This window comes from Seriola dumerili, unplaced genomic scaffold (genome assembly GCF_002260705.1).
Source record: "Seriola dumerili isolate Sdu_G_001 unplaced genomic scaffold, Sdu_1.0 BDQW01000686.1, whole genome shotgun sequence".
Classification (NCBI taxonomy): Eukaryota; Metazoa; Chordata; class Actinopteri; order Carangiformes; family Carangidae; genus Seriola; species Seriola dumerili.
The window spans coordinates 49190-72572 of NW_019174941.1; the positions used below are offsets into that span (position 1 = coordinate 49190).

At 43.1% G+C, this 23383-nt stretch overlaps 1 protein-coding gene across 1 annotated transcript in view; it reads left to right on the forward strand.

Annotated features, from left to right (window-relative positions):
- bnc2 (basonuclin 2) overlaps nt 1-23383 on the forward strand; it is a gene marked incomplete at its 5' end in the record, with an annotated part of 43179 nt that overhangs the window by 14775 nt on the left and 5021 nt on the right. The window contains 1 exon segment of the mRNA XM_022765417.1: nt 18026-20433. Coding sequence (XP_022621138.1) covers nt 18026-20433 — 2408 coding nt within the window.

Sequence of the window (23383 nt, forward strand, 5' to 3'; positions counted from 1 at the left end):
ACCTAATTACCGTGGTAAAATTCCTGGGATCATTCCTAGATCAAGTCTCCTTAGTACTGTGAGCTGCACACCCAGTGTCCCTCAGGACTCCATTGATTTCCCCGATTCCCAGGTCTGAACACCGAACATGTCTCGAAGCTTTGTAATTACTCACTGAAATTCCCATAGTGTTATCTTTAGGTTTATAGCAATCACAGGGTAGTATATGTTTTGCCTGTTGAGTGAGGTGAGATCTCATTACCTGTTTATTAGCTTTAAAACCTTGAGGCAGGAGTTGTAATAGTTTGTCAGAGGTGACATCTATGACTCAACCTGCCATTTATTAATGTTTTAAGAGTTTTTTTTTTCTTTACAGGTCCATATTCAACCCAGGATCAGTCTCTTCTCAACACAGTATGATTTGAAAGCTAAAAATAGACAGTTTCAGGCACTTTTCTCTGGCTGAGTGACAGAAGTTTGCCTTTGTGTAGCAGTGGAATGAATTCCTCAGCATTATGACCACATCAGTTCCTTCAGCTCTTTGAAATAAATGCAGGACTGAGGCAGTTTTTTTTTCTGTTGTTATCAGAGCGTAGGCCCAGCCACCCTCTCCCTTTATGGGCATGTTTTGCTAATCTTGCTACTGGCCTCTACTTTTTAAGTTGAAACAGGTGTTGCATTTATAATGCAATCTTGTATTAGTGCAAGCACCTCAGCTCATACTCCTCTGAGGCTGTGTTTTCTTTTCAGATTCCTTTGTTATAGCTACGAGGCCTACACCTCATTTCATATAAGTTAGAGACAAGTCATTAAAGCTATTTTGACATGGATGTAATTTTAAGATGGGCTTGTCAGGGGTCAGATGTACTTGTTAGAAGCCCTGTCGATGCTTCAGAAAGCAATGAAGAATTCATGTGCTGGCACTGAACCAATCAAGACAAAAGTTGTATCCAGTGTGAGTCACAACTCACCATTTCTGTTTTTGCCATCCACCGTGTGCGTGTTAGCGGGTAGGTGAGTTTTATTGTCTCCCTTAAAATAAAAGTGATATAAAGTAAAAATCAATCTGGCACAAGACCCAGCAAAAGGTATCTGCTTTGGTCCCCTCAGCCACCCTCCTCTCTGCCTTTTCTTCCATTTTCATGTCTAAGGATAGAGAGATTAAAGGGAGGCCATGTCTCAACCCTGAAGAACTGCCATCACTCAAAGATGAGCAGTGCCAAGCTCCTCTCTCTCTCCAGCTCTCTTTCTCTGTCTCTCTATCCACTGGATGCACAACATCCCCTGGTGCTCTTTGGCCCTTCGCTTCATCCTCAACCCACTCACTCACACACACATCACACCCATGATTTACTGTCATACACTCCTGTGTGTGTGTGTGTGAGTAAATGTGTGTGCACATATGTGAACTGTGTGCATGGCAGCGGCCACATCAAATACACTAAAGCAGCACTCCTCTGAGACATTACCCCATCCATTCTCATTCCCCCATAGTGATTCCAATACAGAAAAAAGTCAACATTTCAAAACCTGAAAAAATTAATAAATAAAAGTAAAGGCAGACTACATCTGGCACAGTGTCTGTACTTAAGGTTTCCAAGTATGTGTCTGGGGAGGAGATCTGGTGGGACGGAGCCCGAGTCGGCTTGGAAGCAGTAGAAACGGATGTCACACTGGAAATTTATACGGTGCGGTTCAGGGAGCAACGGCTGTAAATTGACAAGTGATGCTTGTGAGCAGCGTTACCCGTCTGTTTCCCTTTCTCTCATCTTCTATCTTTTTCCGCTCATCTTTTCTTCTTTTAGCGTAGCTGTTACTTCTTACATCTGTGCTCGCCCCGAGCATTATTGTTAACGGGTGAGAGATACAAAAACAAGCCAGAAGACTAAAGGGGGTGGGGGAGTGGGGTGTGGGGGGGAGCTCTGCACAGAGACGTGGGAGAAAATTACTTGTATTCCCTGTGTGACATGAAATAGTGACAGACAAAAAATGTGAAGTGCATTTGAAGCCAGTATCTTTAATCTCTGAAATGAAGCAGTGTTTTGCTTGGATGAATGTGACCCTTAAGTCCTGTTTTGGCAATGGCGGGAGAGTGTGAAATGAAGGGAAACTGTAATACAACTTGAACATTGTAATACAGTGTCACCAGCACCAACATTTTCTATAAGCCCTGTCATTTATTCCTACAAAAATATTAAATATGACCTAAGCTATAAGGCCACAGTGTTGAGGCTGAGTATGTGTGTGTGTGTTTGTGTGTGTGTGTGTGTGTGTGTGTGTGTGTGTGTGTGTGTGTATCTGTGATATAATTTGATCGAGTCATTCTACTGTATAAATGTCTCTAATGGCAGCACTCTTCTTAATAATACATGATCCTTTTTTCTCTGTCCCTCCTCCCCATCACATCATGTACGGAGTGACGGCCACATGAGCCACCAGTCCTGATGCACTTCCTCTGTGTGCAGCAGGTCAACCAGACATAGAGAGCGTATGCAAACTGTATATAACAATAATATGATACTGAAACAAAGATGCACACAAAGGAAGACAATTGGCTACCTACAGTAATTTGGCAAGTAAAATACTTCAAAGTTATTTAGAGGTTGGAGACTATGAGCGTTTGTGGCATTATCATTTACCAAATCCATCATTGATATCCATTTTGATTTATAAAACTTACATTTCTGAAACTTCTGTTTAAGAAAGCCTCAAATCCGATATATGTTCTGATCATGAGAAAAAAAAAAAAGCCTAACAAAAAAAAAATCCAACTATTTTCTGGGGTGTCCTGATGTTTCAACTGTCCATTTATGGCAAAACATGCTCCGGTTAAAAATGATCACTACACAAAATAGCACAAATTGAGCCATCCTCTAAACTGCACAAAATATGCTACTATGCAGTGTTAAATCTGTCCATGTGGAGAGCATGTGTTGGAGTTTGTGGAGGATCACAGGAGCTGTAGTCAGCCAACTGAGCCACAATCTGACAAAGACATCATCGACCCAGTGGATATTTTTAATAATTGAAAATGTTATTTCCTTTTTGTTCAATATAAAATCAAAATCGTTACTCCCTAAAGTGAATCCTTCTGAGAGGATGAAGTGTGCTGGTGGTGATTCTGCTTCACCGTGCCAGTCAGCGCTCACGCTGCCCGGGCAGCTTCAGCAATGACATCTGGCAGGCTGTGCTTTTCTCCCACCAGCATTGCCGCACACTAGTTGAGAACAGACAGATGCCAAGACCAGTGTGGCAGCTCTGTCTTGCTCCCTCTCTCTCTCTTTTTTTTTTTTTTTTTGTCTCCCAGTATACCAATCGTCTCTGATATGGGAAACATGCTGTCACATCTGGGCCTTCTAGAGAGAAAGAGAGACGTGAACAGAGTGATAATATGAAACAAAAATGGGTGGAGGGATCACCAGGGCGGACAGACAGGAACTCTAACACAGCCGCTCTCATCCACATACGGAACATACACACGTACATGTGAAATGTCACAGGCCCAAACATCAATGTGGGTGCCATGAGGATGATATCCCTTTAGGGTGACAGCTTGATAAGAAGGGTGTATTATACTGTAGCACCAGTGCAGTGAGGTGCACGTTACATGCCGCACCCCTACCTCGTCTTTTCCGCTCTCTCCCCCTCTCATTAACCTCGCTTCTGATTGCCCCCAGGACTCCCTTGTGCTAATTAGAGGGGGGGAAATATGTCTACGATGCATGCACTCCTGTACAAACACACACACACACACACACAATTTTGCGCTGCTGACAGAAAGGCTGCTGTGACTGTAGGTGTGAGAATGAAAGGCTCATCTGCTATTGTGTTTCATCTACTCTCTGAATGTGTTGGCAACTGCAGGGTTAACCCCAGCAGGTGACGGTTGGCAGCACTGTTGATTCCTTTTACACAGACAGCCTTCATCTCCGTAGTGCTCACTTCTTGATTTAGCGCGGCTAAATCAAGAGGTGAGCATTTTGTCTCGACATGACACAATTAGGGCTGAACAGGATGTGTAACTGTGAATTGATCATTTCACTCACTCCCTCCCCCATAAGTCACTTATTATATTGGATTTTGCCATAATAATACAAACAATTTATTTCTTAATGACAAATTCAAATAGAATCAGTGGATTAAAAAAAAAACAATAATATCATTAACGTAATTCCTTCATGTTTTAATGAGGATTGACCTCTTGTGGTGAGATGATCAGGAGGATGCAGATTAACTGATTGCCGAGATGAATTGCTTCACACACAGACACACACAGACACACACACAAAGACTCGCACAATGACCGTTTCCAGCTCCTTAGCGAATTAAAGCCTATTGACGGAGAAGCTGTGCAGCCTCTTCCAGCGCAGACATCTCTAATCGTACTTTGACATCTCCATTCAGGGGGCTTTTGTGTACTGGGGAGCAATTTGTGAATAAAGAAAGGGCCCATTCTCCTTTTTTTGTTTTTTTTTTTTTTGTTTTACGTGCTGTTAGGGACAAGCACGAGCTGACACAAACATGTTGTGGGAGTTGTACAGCAAATAGCCATTTGTACCTGGACTGGACCTAGGGAGAAGTGGGGAAGAAAGAGAAAGAGGGATGGAGAGAGGTGGAGGGGGGTAATAGATAGAGGGAGGCGGTGGGGAAATAGAGAGCGAAAGAGAGAGTATTTAAGAGCACTTGAGTGCCAGCATAGATGTAGTCACTTCTCCCAGTGGACAAAACCGGGCCCCTCTGCACCATGGCATGATTTTTCACTTTAGCAAGCACCACTCAGGGCTCCTCCTTCAGTCCCCCTCTCCTTTCTCCTCTCCTCTCAGTCACTGCGTGCTTCAGTGATTCCATCATTCCCTTTCATTCACTCTGACTACAAGGGGCACAAGTGCGCACACTCACACACACGCACGCACACACACACAATTTGACCCATTTGCCCCCCTGCCATGGGTAGTAAATAATTCCATTGTGAGAGCCATTAGCGAGTATCTCAAGGGTTAAGAGGGGAAATACACAGGCAGTCAGATGGGCGATTAGACAATAAGAAGATGAAATGTCTACTATTGTTTTGTTGCTTAATTGTTTCACAGAGCTCACATTAGACCTGTGGCTAATTCATATGCTTAATGTCCTCTTATTTGCCCTGTTTTCTTTTTTTTACTCTCGAGGGCCTACATACTGTAGAGATGAAGACATTTAAACACATACACACATGTGCACAGACTCTCACACACATTATTTGTGTTGCTACCTCTCTCACATGTGGCAGCAGGTTACTCTGCCAAAATCTAATGATCAACAGACCCGGTTCCCATCACTGTTAAGGATTCAACATCCCTTCAGACTTAAGGAAATGTAAGACGCAATTATGCAAAGTATAGAGAGGGCAGAGCCAAAACTCTTCGCCTGTCCTTCTGCATTCCAACGGCAAAACCAAAACTGTTTGTGTTAATGTACTGACCTCTGTGTGTGTGTGTGTGTGTGTGTGTGTGTGTGTGTATCCGGGTGTGCATGTGTTTCTGTATGAGTCGGGCCTAAAGCAATGCAGCTTGCCATTTCACTCGAGGACTGCACCTTACATGGCTAGACCACAGTTTAGCCAGTGACATAGCCTTTTAAGAATTAGTGTCACCAAGCCAGAAACCTCACAAGGGAGACTGACTCTGAACAGTGTAATGCATCTTAATTGTGTGTGCATGTGTCTCTGTGCATGCCTTGTGTGTGTGGTGTGTGTTTATGTGTCTGTATCGCCCCCACAGCCTGCAGCCAGTCCCGTACACATGAACCTGTGGACACACTAACTGGTCCTCTGAGCCTTTAGTTCAGCCACTGTCAGAGGGATCCTTGTATTTTTCCACAGGCATGTCAGAGGATTACACAGTCCCTCTGCTGTTTCACTGACCTCCAACTACACACACACACACACACACACACACACACACACATACATCAAAGCAGCTCAGCGTAGTGCCCGGCACTGAGTTAGGGGCACACTGGCCTACTCACTCAGCAGGCCGCTGGCACACACCCCACATCTGCCTGCAGGGATTGCCAATGGCAAGCATGGCCCCTGTGTGAGTGTGTGCGTGTGTGCATGTGTGTGTGTGTGTGTGTGTGTGTGTGTGTGTGTGTGTGTTCGTAAGAAAAATATAGCATATAATCTACTTATGTGACACATTTTGTGGTAGCATTAGTAAACAAGGCGATAGTTTCTATGTTTTATCATTTCAAAACTGCTTCCATTCCACCTGAAATATCCACAATTTCCACTTCTTTTTAGTCAGCCTGTGGTCTACCCTTTGGGGAAAAAAAAACTTAGATTTTAATCATGCAGTATATCAGCTAGATTCCAAGACAAGGTTCCAGTAATTTTACTGAACATTTAGGAAAAACAGAACTACACAAAAAAAAGTCCAACAATTGCTAGTACCCTCGCCCACTTAATCTTCCCTTTTTTCATAAACAGGGAAATTAAATTTCTTCCAGATAGCAATGTAGGCCGGGTAATGAATAGAATAAGACATTTCCAAGCCTTTCCATTTTTTAACTTTCAATCTAACTGGTGTTTTCAATATTAGCTTAGTCAGAAATTAGCGTTCCATACTGATTTCTTAAAAAGAAATCAGACAAACAGGTAGATGTAAATGGGTATTGGGTAGCTATGAACAAGAGTTATATGCAACATGAATTATTAAAGCACCTAGGCACATTTGCTGAGGGGAAGATATGGTGCGTGTGAATTATCTCCGATCAATATATAGAGTTTAGTGGTAACATGGTTCCTAATTACGCCCCCGTTTGACCACACGCTCACCTCTTCTCCCACCTTTTTGTTTTCTTCTCTTTACAAGCTCTGCTCCCATCCCACTCCTCCTCTGTCAGGCGCTTTGGCTAACACACAGAGCAACTATACAAGCACAATACAAATCAATGGGTTCGCACATTAACACACAGACGCACAGCAGACAAGGTGCGGGCTTCAAGACCTCTAACCCAATCACCCCTAGCCCTGCAGGTTGATCAATAGTCAGAAAAAAAAAGCATTAACAGCCCATCGCACTCTTTCCATCTCTCTCATTCTTCACTAATAATTCTTTCGATGTTATCTCTCTCACTCCTTCCCCTTTTCTTCTGCGGCAGAGAGGAAAGTTTATTTCCCAGAGCTCCTTAGAAATCCCAGAAGCCTGTATGCCCCCATCTCACCTCCAAGCCACAGCCAGACACCCTGTTAAAGGATATTACTATCATTACCCCCCTCCCTCCATCCCAACAAGACTCAGACAGAACCTGGACATTAGCTAATCCATACTTATTGCATCTGGGTTCCTCTCACTGCCTTGTAATTCGTATGGAGAGACATATTAGCACGACATATTAGGCTGGCAACAGGTCTACGAGGTGAGATGCTACACTGACACTGAATTGACTTAGCCGGAGCCTCGTGGGATGTTGTAGGGCACTGCTGCTAGCTGACGACTTGGGCCCAGTCTGCCTGTATTGAGTTTCTGTGATGGCTGTTTAGCTTGTGGTGCTACACAGGGCAGAGAGGGGGAATGGAAGGTGCTCCGGCTCATTGCATTTACTGACAGGAACCCTGCAGACCACAAGGCTATAGAGATCAATAGCATTGCACTGCACAGCACTGCCAGACCAGGCTAGACGCAAACATAGGAAGATTGCGTTACACATAGGCTGGAATCAGGACAAGCCTACAGTGATATCAACGCAGCAAAAACACATTCAATTTGTACTCAAATTCATTTTCTGATGCACCATCACATCCCCTTTTCAGACAATGTCAATGCAAACAACACTGTACATTCATGCAAACACAATAACGTAATCTGTCCCCAAATCTGATCGACACGCGCACACAGGTTATGTTTTTGTCTGGTGATTCTGGGCCTAAACCTCCACGGGGGCCCTGCATCCCCTCTCTGAACAAACAGAGCAGCGGCTTGCTTCACTTCCCCAAAGTCACCGGGGCCAAACCCAGACATTGTGTGGCTCACCGGCCTGCTGACACGGCCACCCAGCCTGCCAGGGATTTGCCGCTGGGTCATAGAGTTGACATTTATTAAAGGAAGTTGCATGGAGAGTTACGGGGAGTTGACAGTCCTCTCGTCACGTCGCACTTCAGAACTCAGCAACCTGCACGGTACACACCCCTCTCTGTTTCCAACAATAAAAGAAACAATGAAACTGTTAAGCACTGTATGACCCTCCCAGGGCCCACTACTATGAGAATGACAGCTTTAATTTCCCTGACTAGTGCCACTGGAGTTTGGAGTTCCTCGCTGGGTATTACAACTTATAACCATTTTCAAAAAGGACCCCCTCGCATCTCGGAGGGTATAAAATAAAGATGTTTGATCATCACCAGATATTTAAATCTTATAAAAACTAACAACACACACACACTCACATACACACACCCTTCTAATCACATGCAAAAACAAAAGCCTATATGTTGAAATTACTCTTAAGTGGGTAGAGTGAATGATTGTGAATGAATATTTGTGGGCCACAAGGGAGAATGCAGAGCTTAGTGGACCATGAGGAACAATGAAAATCTAAAAGGGAGAAGTCAAGTGAAATGGATTGAGTGTGTTGAGGACCAGATGTGCCGTGGATGGATCAAACATCTGCTGGTTCTGCAAGGCCTCAACGGTCTTGAATGACCCCCATCATCTCAACTTTCTCACCATGCCTCCTAGTAAACCTTTTGTTCTTCACTATCTGCCCCCTCATATAGATCAAAAGTTGTTTTAGTGAGTGTTTGATTTTATTCTGAGCATCCAAATTAAAAGGTATTCATCTGATCTTACAAATGTACAGGGATTAAAAAACATTCAGATTTTACAGTGCAGATTTGATTTTTTTCTGTTATTGTTCTCAAGTCTGTGTTTTGATGGTCTAGAGCTTTTCTTGGTGTATAAGTTACAGTACAAAGAAGCAGCACCAGATGGTAATGGTGTTTATTTTTGCAGTAAGTAATCACCATTCTGGAACTTATGACAGTAGACAGGCCCAGGGACCTGGAACCATGCCCCGAGAGACCTGAGCACCACTTCCTGTCGTACCCACATGATCACAGACGCACACAAAAGCGATCACACACACACACACACACACACACACACACACACACATAAACATGAACATCCTCTGGGCCGCTGGCGATGTGAGCCCCTGGGCCACAGGGATAGATGTGTTCTGGCACATAGGTTGGGGGAGTGTGAATTACACTGCAGCCACACTGGCACCCTCCGCCTCCAAGATGAATGAGCCAACTTACATGCCAGGCAACAATTCCAGTGAGGCAGTTTAAAAACAGGGAGACTGCACCATGTGTGATTTGGGACCATTTTACTCACTCAGTGCACTATTTCACTTTGATAAAACAACAGTACACACTAACACACTTCTTACATTCAGCCTTAGGTTTAATTTACAGTAATGTTATTAGTCAGTCTGTCTTTCTTTCTTTCCAAGTCTGTGTCGAGAAAAAATGTCTTTAACAACATATTTGCGAGGTGCTAAACTAGAGAGAGAAATAATTAACCTATTACCATAATTTAAAATATCCATTTCACTCACTTAATTATTTAATTATAAATGTGGCTAATAATTAAACTTACTACAACTACTTTTAACCCAAATTATAGCCTTTAATATATTTTTTTTTTTTTAAACTTTCCTAAATACATGCATGAAAGTGGAAATTGCACGTCCAAATTTTCTCATAAATGTATCAATGTCTAGAAAGACTAAAATAATACTGGGTGGGTGCAAACCTTTCTTATTTGAATCTTTATACTTTAAAATTTTAAAATGGAAATGAGAAGTCTTGCTAAAACAAAGGTGCTTTAGTAATTTGGTCAATTTTATAATGCATTATATTTTGTAGCTTGAATATATTACGTACTATTTTAGTCCTTATATTTTATTTTATTTCTTTCTAAGGTGTCAAAAATCCCCCAGTACTGTCTCTCTTTATAAAGTGTGTACATAATATTGTACAAAACTCACCATATATTATTTTTCAAATACCGATTTAAAAAAAAGCGACTTGCAGCGACTTCTACTTTATTAGACAGTTCAACAGAGTAATAAAAATTGATTTAAATTACAAGATGTTAAATTTGCATGGTCGGCTGCCGGGCCAACTAAACCATCAGGACATACTGCATAAAAATTTGAGCACTTGTCCTGCACTCACAGCAGACAAACACTAAGATTATACACTGCTATAAGGACTGATTTACGATTGCCAAGTCCTGAGCAACATCTTGTTGCCAATTCTCCAAATAGTCTGTATCACAGATTCCTAGTTAACATGACAGACACAGACTCCTTTGGGGCGCCCAGACCCCCTAGTGGCCCTTCCTCCATATGTGAGCCAGGGCAGCAGTGAAATACTGTCGGGGAAGGGAGTGGGGTGGAGGGAAGGTACCAGAGAGAGAGAGAGAGAGAGGCTCGAGTTAATGGTCTTGCATCTTCCTGGCAGCATGTCAATAATGGCTCTGATCACATTAAGTAAAGAGTCCATTAGCTTATTCTCTTTCCTCCTGCATGCTCCATAGCAAAAACACAGGAGAAAGCTGAAAAGCTCCTCTAATGCGGTGTGTCTGTGTGTTACAGACACCTCTGTCTGTTCCCAGCTAGACCAAAACAAAACGACTTGGAAGGTTTACCTACACTGTAATCCATTATCCATTCAAATCTATTTCCATTTACACAGTGACATGAAAGTGATGTGTGGATTATTTTGATAGTGTGAAGATGAGTGTTACACCCCAGGAAGTATCGAGGAAAATTCAGGAAGAGTGTAATGTATTTTTGTTGTACATTCAAACTATTCAAAACCTTGTATGCAGAATAGCCTGAAACAACTTGTCACATACAGGTTTTATGAGCTGGAGCCCTAATGTGAAGTTTTCATCTGCAATAAATACAAGTTTATGCTTTTCTAAGTTTCACCTTTTTTGAAGCATCATTACTTACCAAAGACTGTGTTCACTACCCATTACTAGCCTCAGGATATAATGCGTAAAGGGGCGGGTATTACACAAAAGAGAAACAGAAATGACTGATACATCAAGACACAGTACAAACATGTAACAATGTGGCCAAAGAGCAAATTGTGAGCATATGTTAATGCACCTTCTCTGCACCGGCCTCTTGCCAAAATAGTAATCAAGACAAAGGAGATGTGATATAAGAGGGAGAGAAAAGCAGGTTGTCAGCCCCCCCCCCTTGCATCTCTACCAACACACACACACTGGACAGACAGACCATTTCTCAGCCGCTTCACTGCTCTCCATTGGCCCTGGAGGGAGCACAGCGGCCCCCACATCTGTCTCCCAGGCCCACGACAGACCTGGCTGCTGCATCCAGACCCAGGAGATCACACGAATCATCCTCAATTAATGTGAACCATCAGGCGTTCCCTCGCTGCTTCCATCACTCCACCCCTCTTCTCTGAGGCATCCCCTCTAGCTCAGTGCTAGGTCCGCTGAGTTTTACACATTGACCGTGGCTACGGTTCCTTAGCACAGTTGGGTGAGGCAAGCCAACGTTATTGTGTATGCTTTGTGAAAAGAGACAGGGAATCAATACATCAGTCCAGACCCAGACACTGCTCACATGTAAGTGCTGCGAGGCGGTTCTTCAGAGGTTCTGAACTCAGAGAACAGTCGACTTTGCTCTGCAGCGCACCGGGGCCTGAAATGGCTTCCATGTGCTGCCCCATCTGCACCTCTGCTGGGCTGTGGCCAAAAGACTGTCCTTTCCACTTTTTAAAGATGCCGAGGGACAGCTTTAAAACAAAAAGGGGTGGTGATGATGGTGGTGGAGGTCAGGCGGGGTTGGATGAATCAGAGTTTAGGAGACCTTTTTAAAAATGGCAGGTTTGTTTTCAAAAACAGATAATGAAAAAAGACAAGTCAGTGGGAAAAGAAACGGGAACTGTTTACTAAAGGCCACCTGGAACCTAGGATGTGCCAGATTGTGACTCACCCGTCTGTGGTAAAGTCCTCTATAATAACCCCTCCTGATCCCCCTCCCCATCCTTGCAGTCTGCAACTGCACTATAAATCTCACTCCAGTCGATTAGTGTGCCCTTAGCAACAACTAACACACAGTCATGAATTTTTAACCAAAGCCATGAGTTAAATCAGGTTGAGAGGTGAAGGCAGGGTATCTCGCGGCCTGTTGGTTGATCAGTGTGTCTGGCCCGGCGAAATAAGCCCTGTGGCTTCTTCACATTTACTCACACCAGAGCCCAGCAAGCAGTCCTCTCTGGCAGTCATGAGCATAATATTGACCAAGGCAATGCCCTTTGCATGGTTGTTAATTGAATTATAAAGTAGGAATCAAACTTGAATAGATCTGTTCCAAGTTGTAATCAGGAACATGAGCTGGTACAGAGGGTCCTGTCTGGACTTTATTGAATCACCTGTGTTTCCATCTCAGCTGTCTTTTAAAGGGGTTGACGTTATATGGAAAACAGGATTTGGCAAGTCTAACTTTTGTGTCTATGTAGGTACATATGCTCTTCCACTTTCCTCCATTTAAATAAATGGCTGCCATCTTTTAACAATTAAAGATTGTGACTATTGCATTTGTTGTATTTAATTAAGCTATGGGTGTGCACAAATGAACATCAGTGACAGTAAAATATGATATAACATTGTTTTCAGCTGCTGTTTTATCTCCTGTATCTCATTTACCACCAAAACTGCACAAACAGTCACTTATTAAAACCAGACTACTATCAGCGAGGCATCAAGGCTGATGTGTAAGACTTTGCACAATACTACTAAGAGTATCTCAGAGAGACAATGTGGGAAAGTTTCTAAAACAGATGTGAATTTGTTTGGCTGCTATTTGTTATTTTTTGCAATCTGATGTATTGAAAGACACCTGTAAACCACACAATACTCTAAGCTGCCATAGATTTCTTTTTTTTGTACATATTTCATAAAGGCTCAGTTAAGTTAAGTGATAGTTTATTTAGTGAAATGCCTGGTACTGATATAAGATACCGCAAGGTGACGTAATTGATTGTTCCACAGAGACACTACTCTGTCCGTCTGATGATAGGATGACATGATTTTACTGTTGACTACTGAACTATATGTCTATGTACAGTAGATTATCTTCTTGCTGTAGAGAAGAAGAAGTTATTGCTTGTGCAGTTTAGAAAACATCCAACATCTAAGGTAGATACACAAGGTCACATCCATAGTAACGCATTCTTTTGATGCGCATAGCATAAAGGAGGAATTTACAATGATCACAGAGTGCAAATTTCAACCTCTATGATTCTTACAAATGTCCTCCACCCACGTCTGGACGTAGCTACTGATTTCCCTGAGGTCCATCACAGGGGAAGAAGTAGAGCTGGTTGTTCACACATGACCTCTGACCTGCCACTGGGGAGCCAATGGGGGAGCAGCCTATGTCTTGGGAGCTCCTGCCCTCTGATGTGATGGCTCCAGGCAGTGGGCTTTGCGTGAACCCATCCCCCACGATACCCCTTGCCACTAGATCCTCTGCATTATTCATACGGCCCGATATGGTGTGGGGTGGGGCGGGGGAGAAACAGAATATGGAAAAAGAAGCACCAAGGTTCAAGACCTTCTCAGATCACAAGGAACTTCTGCTTAACCTCCCCTGAAGTGGCGAACACAGGGATAGAGCAGTTTTTTAAAGGAACTGGATCTGAAAGCAGGACTGGAGATCAATGGGGATTCCCTCGAGGCGCGGTGGAGATCGCATTCACTGCAAGGTGATTGGTGAATCAATGTGGTTCCCATGGTTCACTTTGCCATTGTGAGAACTGATCCTCCTAGTGCAACTGTCTCATGATCAGTTGAACTGCCGTGATGTTAACGTGGGACCAGTGTAGCTGTCATTCTACAAAGATGTACACAATTGCACATCATGCCAGTAAATGTAAATATCGCAGATGTTATGTGAGAAAGGCTCTATGTGAGTTGGAGATCTCCCATTTGATCTAGTGTATACAGGCACAGGTCAATACGTTGTTTTAATAGCTAATATTTTCCTTTTTTTGCTGTGTGCTTAGCATAGCATCTCTCTTCATGCTTGCCAAATAGACTCAGCCACTGAGTATGATAGGTGATGATTAGTGAAAAGCGTATACATGTTAAGCTGCTAATCCCAAATGCACACTATGCAACCTAACAACGCTTCACACCCCGGCTCTTAATACAGCCCGGCATACAACCTGCTAATTGCATAATTGCCTGATTTGTTTTAACTGACAGTGGTGCCCTGGTCCATGACAAGGCCATCATTTGCTCATCCTCATTGTCGGCAATTTGCAAGGTGGATACCCGACTACACACCCACTACACAACATCCAGCGCCACAGTATTAGAGACAGCCATGAATTAAGAATGCATCGCAGCGGCAGAGAGATGAATAAATACAGCCGTTGCTAGATTAATTCTGAGAGACATGGAGGCAGGCAGATAAAATAAACTAACAGCAGCGGGCTGTCCACCAGATAAAGTGGGTACCCTATCGTCTCTCTTCTGTAATTACTGGCTAATAGTCATTAACCTGGCAAACAGAGGTTTAGCTGTATTGTTTAAAGGACTCTGGGATGCATAATGACAGACTAATATGTCATAGCACTGGTGGAGATGGGGGAGGGGTGGATTAATGAGATTTTCCTGGAGGGAGTGTACAAGAAGAGGTGGGGCACGCCTGGAAAATATAGGGGAAAGAGGGCCACATTAAGCTAATTGGAAGATGAGTGCCTACTTGTAAAAGTGCTTCTAATGGCATATTTGTTTCTCTCACAGCATCACAAGGCTAATGCAGGGGAGTGGAGTTGTGAGACTTACTGTGGTAAGGACTACAGGGGCCTCTGTTTGTCTACAAATGTGTGTCAACACACTTTAGATAAGTCACTCTCGTACAATTCATGCACCTTTTTTTTTTTACACCTTTGATCGTTTATAATTTTTTATGAGGGTTATCTGCATTAAGCATTTTTGTCTGGAAATGAAGATAAATCCAGTGTCATGAATGAGGTACTGCAATAGTATTTAACAAACAGCCGTGTATTGAAAGGTTCTTGTCATAAAAACCAGTAGTAGTTTTCACAGAGACTGAGTTATCAGGTTTGTCCCTTCACATCCTTTTCTGGGCCGATTTGTTCCATTTTTGAATTTGTATCGACTCTCTGCTCTAAGCCCGACCCCAGCCTCAATGCTTGTTGACTGGCCTCCAAAACTCAATTGACCAAGTGAACGAGGAGGGCTTGGAGAGCGTCCTCTAGCCTCCTCACAGGGTCCTGTGCATAGCAGAACTGCTGACCTGTTCTGACAGCTCGCTGGCCCCTCCACGCACTAATGGTTTGCAGTTTGGCCTGTGTCACTGTGTTTTGGCTTTTGTTTAACTTCATGTGTAGGGAAGTGAAGGCGCGGGGTCGGACTACTAGAGGATAAAATAAATGTCTAAACCCTGTTTTTCTCCAGTCAGTGATTGCAACAGGTGTGGATCACTGTGTGTGAATTTGATGGGCGGCACTGGTCAAGCCATCTTTTTGATGTGTGTAAAAATGCAAAGCTTTTTCTAGTTTTTACTTAATGATTTGACTTAATTCTCGAGACTAATCCTTCACACTTATTAATGGAGCTCCTATTAAGATTACCTCATTTTTGGGAGCTTGTGGTTCTTATTAATGTTATTTCAATCTTAATTTGAAGAGCAAACATCTAAGTGGGGCAGCTTGGAAAGTGATATTAAGAGGTCTTAAACTGGCTTAAATTGAGTTAAACGTGGCCTACGAATGATCCCAAAAATGCAAGTACTCCCTATTGCTATTTGCTGCAGCAGAGACCCTATTCGTAGGAATTATACACTTAAATTTTACTTATGATTTTTTCTACTAATCAGAGTTGTAATTGTAGGCTAGTGTATTTAAATGTAACACTCACAAATTAATCTTTTTTGTCACTAGAAAATATCAAAGACTGCTCCACTTCTTAGAACTACAATTTCTTAAGAAATGTTCTGGTTGTTGAACTATTTAAAGATTCACTTTCTAATTTGCTTTCATTTTTTGTTTCAATTAAATCAAATGGAAGTACTAATGCCCAGATGGCCATGCAGTATGAAATAATAGTGCCCAGGCTAGAATTTAAAGTCATACCTCCAGGCAAAAACTCCAGAGCGCACACAGAATGAAAGTGTAAAATGTTTTTTAATGTATATTTAACAACAAATACCCCAGTGACTATTGATGTTTCGTCTCAGAAGAATCTATTTCTCCAGTATATCTGAGGGCATGATATGAAACCACTCACACTTTTATTTTCTCTGTTTTTCTGCTCTTCTTCCTCTGTGTCTCTCCCTTACTATCTCTCTTTCGCTGTCTCTCCTAAAACATTTATCTTCTGTTTTCTCCTTACAGGCCCTTTGTGCTTTGTGATGTTGGTTTTTACAGCTTTTTACTCACCAGAGTTGCCATTTATGTTTTATAGATGCCAGCAGCTAGGAGCACATTTGAAATGTTACCATTTCACTGTGACTAATTGTCATCGCTTGTGTTGCTCCCTTGATGTCACTTGCGTCTGGTCCCCCAGGAACCCATGTGTGAATTGCAGTATTTACACTGTCTCTCTCCCTCTTTCTTTCATCTATTTTTATCTTGTTCACACGAACACTCATACCATCTTATATAACAACAGCTGTGGCAGCATTTATACAGTATGAGTATAATTTTGTGAAGAGTTCTGTCATCAGTGCTATGAAGCAGCAAAAGATGTGGGTTCATACACAGGGACAAAAGTACTGGGTCAAACATTCATTGCCTCAAACTTAGTAGCTCAACCACAAAGTCAATTCAGAATCCCTTGCCATCTCTTGATGTTTGACAATGCGCACATTTTCATGGAGTCTAAGCTTTTTATTTTTCAACCATGAATAGCACATCTCCGAAAGACTCTGGCCAAGTAAAGTGTTGTATTTGGAATAACGCCACAGTCCCATTGGAGTAGTTCTGGTCTCTTAGGATGGAAACAGCAGAACACAGGAACAGGAAATCCAAAGTGTTGTTATAAATAATCTATTGTTATTATTTGTTATTTTACATTTTTGCCCTTTTCCAGCCACTGTCAACTAAAATGCATCATTAGTTAAGAGTGACTGTAATGCCATGGTCATTTATTAAAAAGTACTTCATCATTAATATTTAAGGTGAAACAGGTTGTGCATCCTTTAAACCTTACTAACGTATTGACATGATAAATATTTAAGCTAACACAGGTTATACATCCTTTGGACTTCAGTAACATAAAAGCATGATAAATATGCAAAGGAACACAAGCTCAATGTCACTGTCAAGGCATCCTGCAACACAACCTTAAATAAACATGAGTTTTTCCTCTTTGAATGTCCATAGCCATTCCCTAATACATAGTGTAGCAGTCCCATCCTCCCTCAAGCCTTTCACGGCCTCAGAGACAGAGAACACACAGAAAAAATCCTGCCAACCAAGGTGCGATTAGTGGCTTGCATTAATTATTCTATTATTTCTGTTACCCACTTTTTCTCTGGCTCACACAATTTTGTAAATATCCCTAGGTACCGTTTGTGTACAGAGGGAGTTACAGCAAGAGTCCATGTCTTTTACAAAGCTGTTTTACTGAGTCTCACATCCCTACAGTTCTGGAAGTCACATAGACTTGCTGATAGCCCAACCTCAGTGATTTTGATTTGTTTGCTTGAGACTCAATTAAACTCTTGCCTACTCTCATCATTGTGTGATTAATGATCACATTTGTAGGGCTGGCTTATAGAAAAAAGTAGATGGGAAAGAATGACAGGGGAGGGGGGAGATTTAGTTGCATGTCGCTCCAGGGGCCTCTGAATTTCATGAGCAGAAAAGCTTGCCCTTACAAACTAACCCCTGCTCTATCTTTTCCTTTGACCACACTGATTATGCACAATCAATAATGGTTTGTATTTTTGTCTTCTCTCTTGTCTCTTCTTGGGCATCTAGGATGCTGCAGGCAAGGTGCTGGACCGCTGGACCATCATGTCCAGAGAAGAAGAGATCATCACCCTACAGCAGTTCCTTCGCTTTGGTGAGACCAAGTCCATTGTGGAGCTGATGGCCATTCAGGAGAAGGAAGGTCAGGCAGTAACAGTTCCCTCCTCCAAGACAGACTCCGGTATTAGGACATTCATTGAAAGCAACAACAGGACCCGCAGCCCTGGACTCCTGACACATCTGGAAAACAGTAGCCCATCGAGCATTCACCATTTCGAGAATATTCCCAATAGCTTAGCCTTCCTCCTTCCCTTCCAGTACATCAACCCAGTCTCTGCCCCCATGCTCGGCTTGCCCCCTAATGGCCTGCCTATGGAGCAGTCTGCCCTCCGGCTCCGGGAGCCCAGCCTGCCAAACCAAGGTGAACAGGTGGAGACCAGTGAGTCAGAAGTGTCTCTGTCACCCTTTCGCACAGGCCAGAGTCCTAGCCGTGGAGCCATGGGAGCCATTAACAACAACATTGAACCCAAGACAGAGCCCAACAACAGGGCATCACCCATCTCGCCAACCCCTTCTACCCAGCAAGCTCAACAACAGCAGCAACAGCACACACAGCTCCAGCAGCAACAGGGCCAACAGCAGTCCCAAAATCAACCTCAGCAACCCAACAGCTTGAGTGACCATCAGGTCCACCACCACTTTGTAAAGGATGAGCAGTCTAAAACCATCACCCATCCCTCCTTTTCCTCCAAGATGCATCGCATGCGCCGCATGGGAGCCACTTCACGTAAGGGTCGCGTGTGCTGTAACTCTTGTGGCAAAACCTTTTATGATAAAGGCACACTTAAGATACATTATAATGCTGTACACTTGAAGATCAAACACCGTTGCACCATTGAGGGTTGCAATATGGTCTTCAGCTCACTTCGCAGCCGCAACCGTCACAGTGCCAACCCCAATCCGCGATTGCACATGCCCATGCTGCGCAATAACCGCGACAAGGACCTCATTCGTGCCAATTCAACCACTGGCACACCCGTCATCTCAAGCACCAAGAATGGTGGCTTCACACTCACCAGCCCTGGAAGGCCACCACTGGGCTTCACTACTCCACCAGTAGACCCTATGCTTCAGTCACCCCTGCAAAGTCCACTGGTGTTCCCCTCCCTGAAGTCAGTGCAGCCAGTCCAGCCAGTACCCCCATTCTACCGTACACTCTTGTCCCCTGCTGATCTCGTCAGTCCTCCAGTGTCACTTCCCACCAGCCCCATCCTGCCCACCACCACTAACAGTACCACCCTAATGGACCAGCAGCAGCAGATCCTGGCTGCTGCAGCTGTGGCTTCACATAATAATGTTCATGTGTCAGAGGCTGGACCTATGTCCCACCGCTTACCTACACCAACAGCCAATCAGGACCTCACCAGTGGCAGCAGTGACCCCACGCCGAAAAAGAAGCCTCGTAAATCTAGCATGCCAGTGAAGATTGAGAAGGAAGTGATTGATGTGGCAGATGAGTACGATGACAAAGATGAGGATGACGATGATAACATGCACCAAAATCACCACCATCACCAGTCATCCCTTCTTCACAACAATATCAAAATTAATGGAAATTGTCACAGCAACAACAGTGGCAGTGGTACTGGGAACCACAGTGGTGGTAGTGGACAGCAATCCCCTTCTCAAGATGAGATGAGCCCTGGATTAGCTCTGAGAGGCATGATGAGACAGAGTGAAGATGAATGCCGGGAAGGGACTGGTAGCGACAGCAGGGGTGGAAATGATCTGCGAGGCTCTGGTGAGCTACGTTGCATGGACAGCTTCACCTCTGAGGATCAGGACCATGAGAGGGACTTTGAGAATGAGTCTGAAACCTCTGATTCCAAGATGTTCTACCGTGATGAGCTCATGGATGTGGAGGAACAGCAAAAACACAGCAGGGGTGGAAGGGGTCTGGACAAGGATCATGACGATGAGGGTGGTGAGGAAGCCCATTTGAGAAAGGAAATGGAAGGCAAGTGCCATTCATCACCCTCCCCTCATCAGCCCCCTATCAAGATCAAGGAAGAACTCAACGATCCTACTTATGACATGTTCTGCATGGGCCAGTATGGCCTGTATAATGGAGGCATGGCAGCAGCTGCTGCCGCTGCTGCAAGTATGGCAGCCCTGCATGAGAGCTTCATCTCTTCGATGGGCTACGGTGCCAGCCCACCCAAATTCCCTTCTTCTCAATCACCAGAGGGGGATCCGTGCTCAAGTCCTGACCCCAAGATCTGCTATGTTTGTAAGAAGAGCTTCAAGAGCTCCTATAGCATGAAACTGCACTACAAGAATGTGCACCTCAAAGAGATGCATGTGTGCACTGTGGCTGGCTGCAATGCTGCTTTCCCTTCCCGGCGGAGCCGAGACAGGTTAGTGCTAGAACTTGGTGATGTTTCCTTTTTATTTTAATATAATTGCAAAAGTCGCAGGTAGGTTCAGTAGAAATGTTTAATTCAGTCTTTATTATCTTCTATATTTTATGTAATGGCACTACATACATCTACAGAATATACTTTTTTTTTAAGTATTTTTGTGAGATATGGGTTTTCATTTGATGTTAATAAAACAAGATTAAATTGCAGTATTTCATTACTGTATGACATTTCCTTGCATAGGCTATCACTTAACATCTGTTAGCTAATGGAATACTGAAAAATGAATTCAGGGACATCTGCTCCTTGTCAACTCAAAGTTCAGAAGAGTAGGGTGTCAGGATGAGAAACATACACATACACACACACACACACACATACTTTCATACAAGCACCAGGTTGTATCCATCAACCCTCCAGCAGCAGTGTGTTGTTTACCTGCCCTTACTACCCCACCTTGTCACAGGGAAGTGAAGGCGAATATATTAACATAGACAGCGGTTTGTCAAACCACTGCATTTATTAGCGCATTAGGAGGTGAGGCTAGCCATGCTCACCTGGGCTTGTTAGCACATATCAGTCCCACACACTCAGAATATATATACAGCAGTAGCACTGGCAGCAGATTGATGATGGAGATACATACACATCACGAGTGCCCTGGGCTAGTACAGGATCCAGAAGGGTTTAAACTGTTTGCACCATGGGAGTGACTTTCAAGTGTTAAATTAGCCAGCATTCAGTCATGCTTAATAAGTAGAATTTCTCTGTCACAATCCTTTATAGTTAAAATTGTATCCATTAGTGCTAGTTTTATCAGAAAAATTAAATAGCTACCAGAATAAATGTGAATTAATATTTTAAGGTGACACAGACAATCATATTCAACAACCATGGTTACTTGGCTGAGTTATCCAGTCACTCAGCACAGCAGGCACATAATGTAAAACGGCCCTTGAAACAAATTGTAAATACCCCCCGCCCATCTAAAATACACAGCACTTCAAGTGTAACAAATACCTCTCATGCTCACACTCTTTCTCTTTAATAGAACTCAGCTGCTCTACATAAGTTTTTATTCACTCAAAAAAAAAAAAAAAAAAAAAAAAAAAATTATTAAAGTGAGACTTTAATTTTAGTAAGGGGCAAGTTGCAACTTACTGCATGCTTCCAAATCGCAAACAAATCTTCCCAGGTGGAGCTTTAAATTTTTCTTCAGTGTTTTGTCTCGCCCACACACTGGCTCTGCCCCCCCCGCCTCCTCCATCACTGCTACCTCCCTCCTCCTAAACTCGCAGCTCCTTTTCCACCCCAAGCCTTTTATTACATTTGTTGTTTTGGTGGCATCTGTTCCTACCAATGTTTGTTCATTAGCAGCATGTAAATAGAGCAGGTGATTCTGGGACTATTAGAATGGATGTGGGAGGGGAACAAGGGGAGCAGAACAGGAGACAAGTAAGCGTTAGTGAAGGTGCGACCCTACTGCTCACCTGACGCAGCTGTGCCGACAGCAGCAAGATGACAGGAAATGTTATTATAGCATCCACTGCCTCAGTGTGCTGTACTGCCACCAGTGAGTTTGTTAGCTCCCTTCTTTTGACAAGGCTTTAGAAAATAGAAAATGCCCGAGGCATGATCGGCCTGCTGTGTAACATGTGCGCACACACACACATATGAACACTCACACACACGGACGCACACACAGGGATATGTACAAATAGATAAAAAAGAGAAAACTATTTATTCTCAACTCTTCAATAGCAAAAATAGAGTTCCATAGTACGTTCATCAATTTAACATGAGAAAAGTTCTTCATGGCAGATAGGAGCTAAAGTGCCGCTGGTAATCAGCAGATATTGTGTTATTTCTGTGAATCAAGAAGTTCAGTTCCAACAGCTGGACGGATTTTTTGTGCAGTGATGTGATTTAGTCCCTTTCAGACTGGAATCCGTTGTTATGACCCCACAATGGCATATGAGAAGTGAGCAGAAGAAAATAATCAGAAAACAATAGGGAAAAGGTTAGAGAGGGGAAGGTGCATTTTCACATATATGCAGCCAGGCATTTGCCAAGCCAGGGGTGAGTGGACTGCTTTAGGCTTCAAAGATTAGATGACACTGAATAGAGAAAGAGTAACACCTCAACATGAACTCCTTCTTTGCTCTCTCTCCTCCTGTGTCACTCTGCATGTGTGTGTGTGTGTGTGTGTGTCTGACAATTTGACTCCATGATGAGAAACGCCAGTATATGAACGCCATTCAAACGCACAAAGTGGCAGAACATACAAGAGACAGAGATGACTTTGTAGCAAGGAGGGACAATTGTGAACATAATGCATCTGTACTTTATAGCTCTGGGTGGGTGAGACCTAAGCACTCTATTGTTTCCATACTTTTTCTGTGGGGGATAAATTCCTGATGGCATATGGGACATATTACTCTGCCGCTGGTTCAAAAAGGGAACAAAACATCAGAAGAAGGGCATTGCATAGCTAAAGGAATCCTGGGGCTTTTAGACGAGTCAATAGACAAGCCAGGCTCTCATCAAATCTGTCCCTGGATAATCCTCTAATGATATAATGTATGTTTGAGTGTAATGATAGCAATAAAATGTGAAAATAATTTGGTTGTTTTCATAAGAGCAATTGCCCTGATAAGATTAAGAAGCTGCATGTACAAAGATATTTGCACAAAATAATGTTTAGAATGTTTATTACTAGTAAATGAGATCAAGTCAAACTTCATTCTTTCTCCTAATATGATTTTTTCGCCAACGGTGATGGCAGAGCGATTAATAAGCAGCTCTTTGCAGTGTTTCACCTCAGACATAAAGGATTGATAAAAACGACAATAATCAACGCAATGTAATTCTCCTCAGAAAATAAAAAACTAAGAACCATTAGAATAATAACCACAGTGAATTTTAATAAGAGGAAAGGTAAACCAGT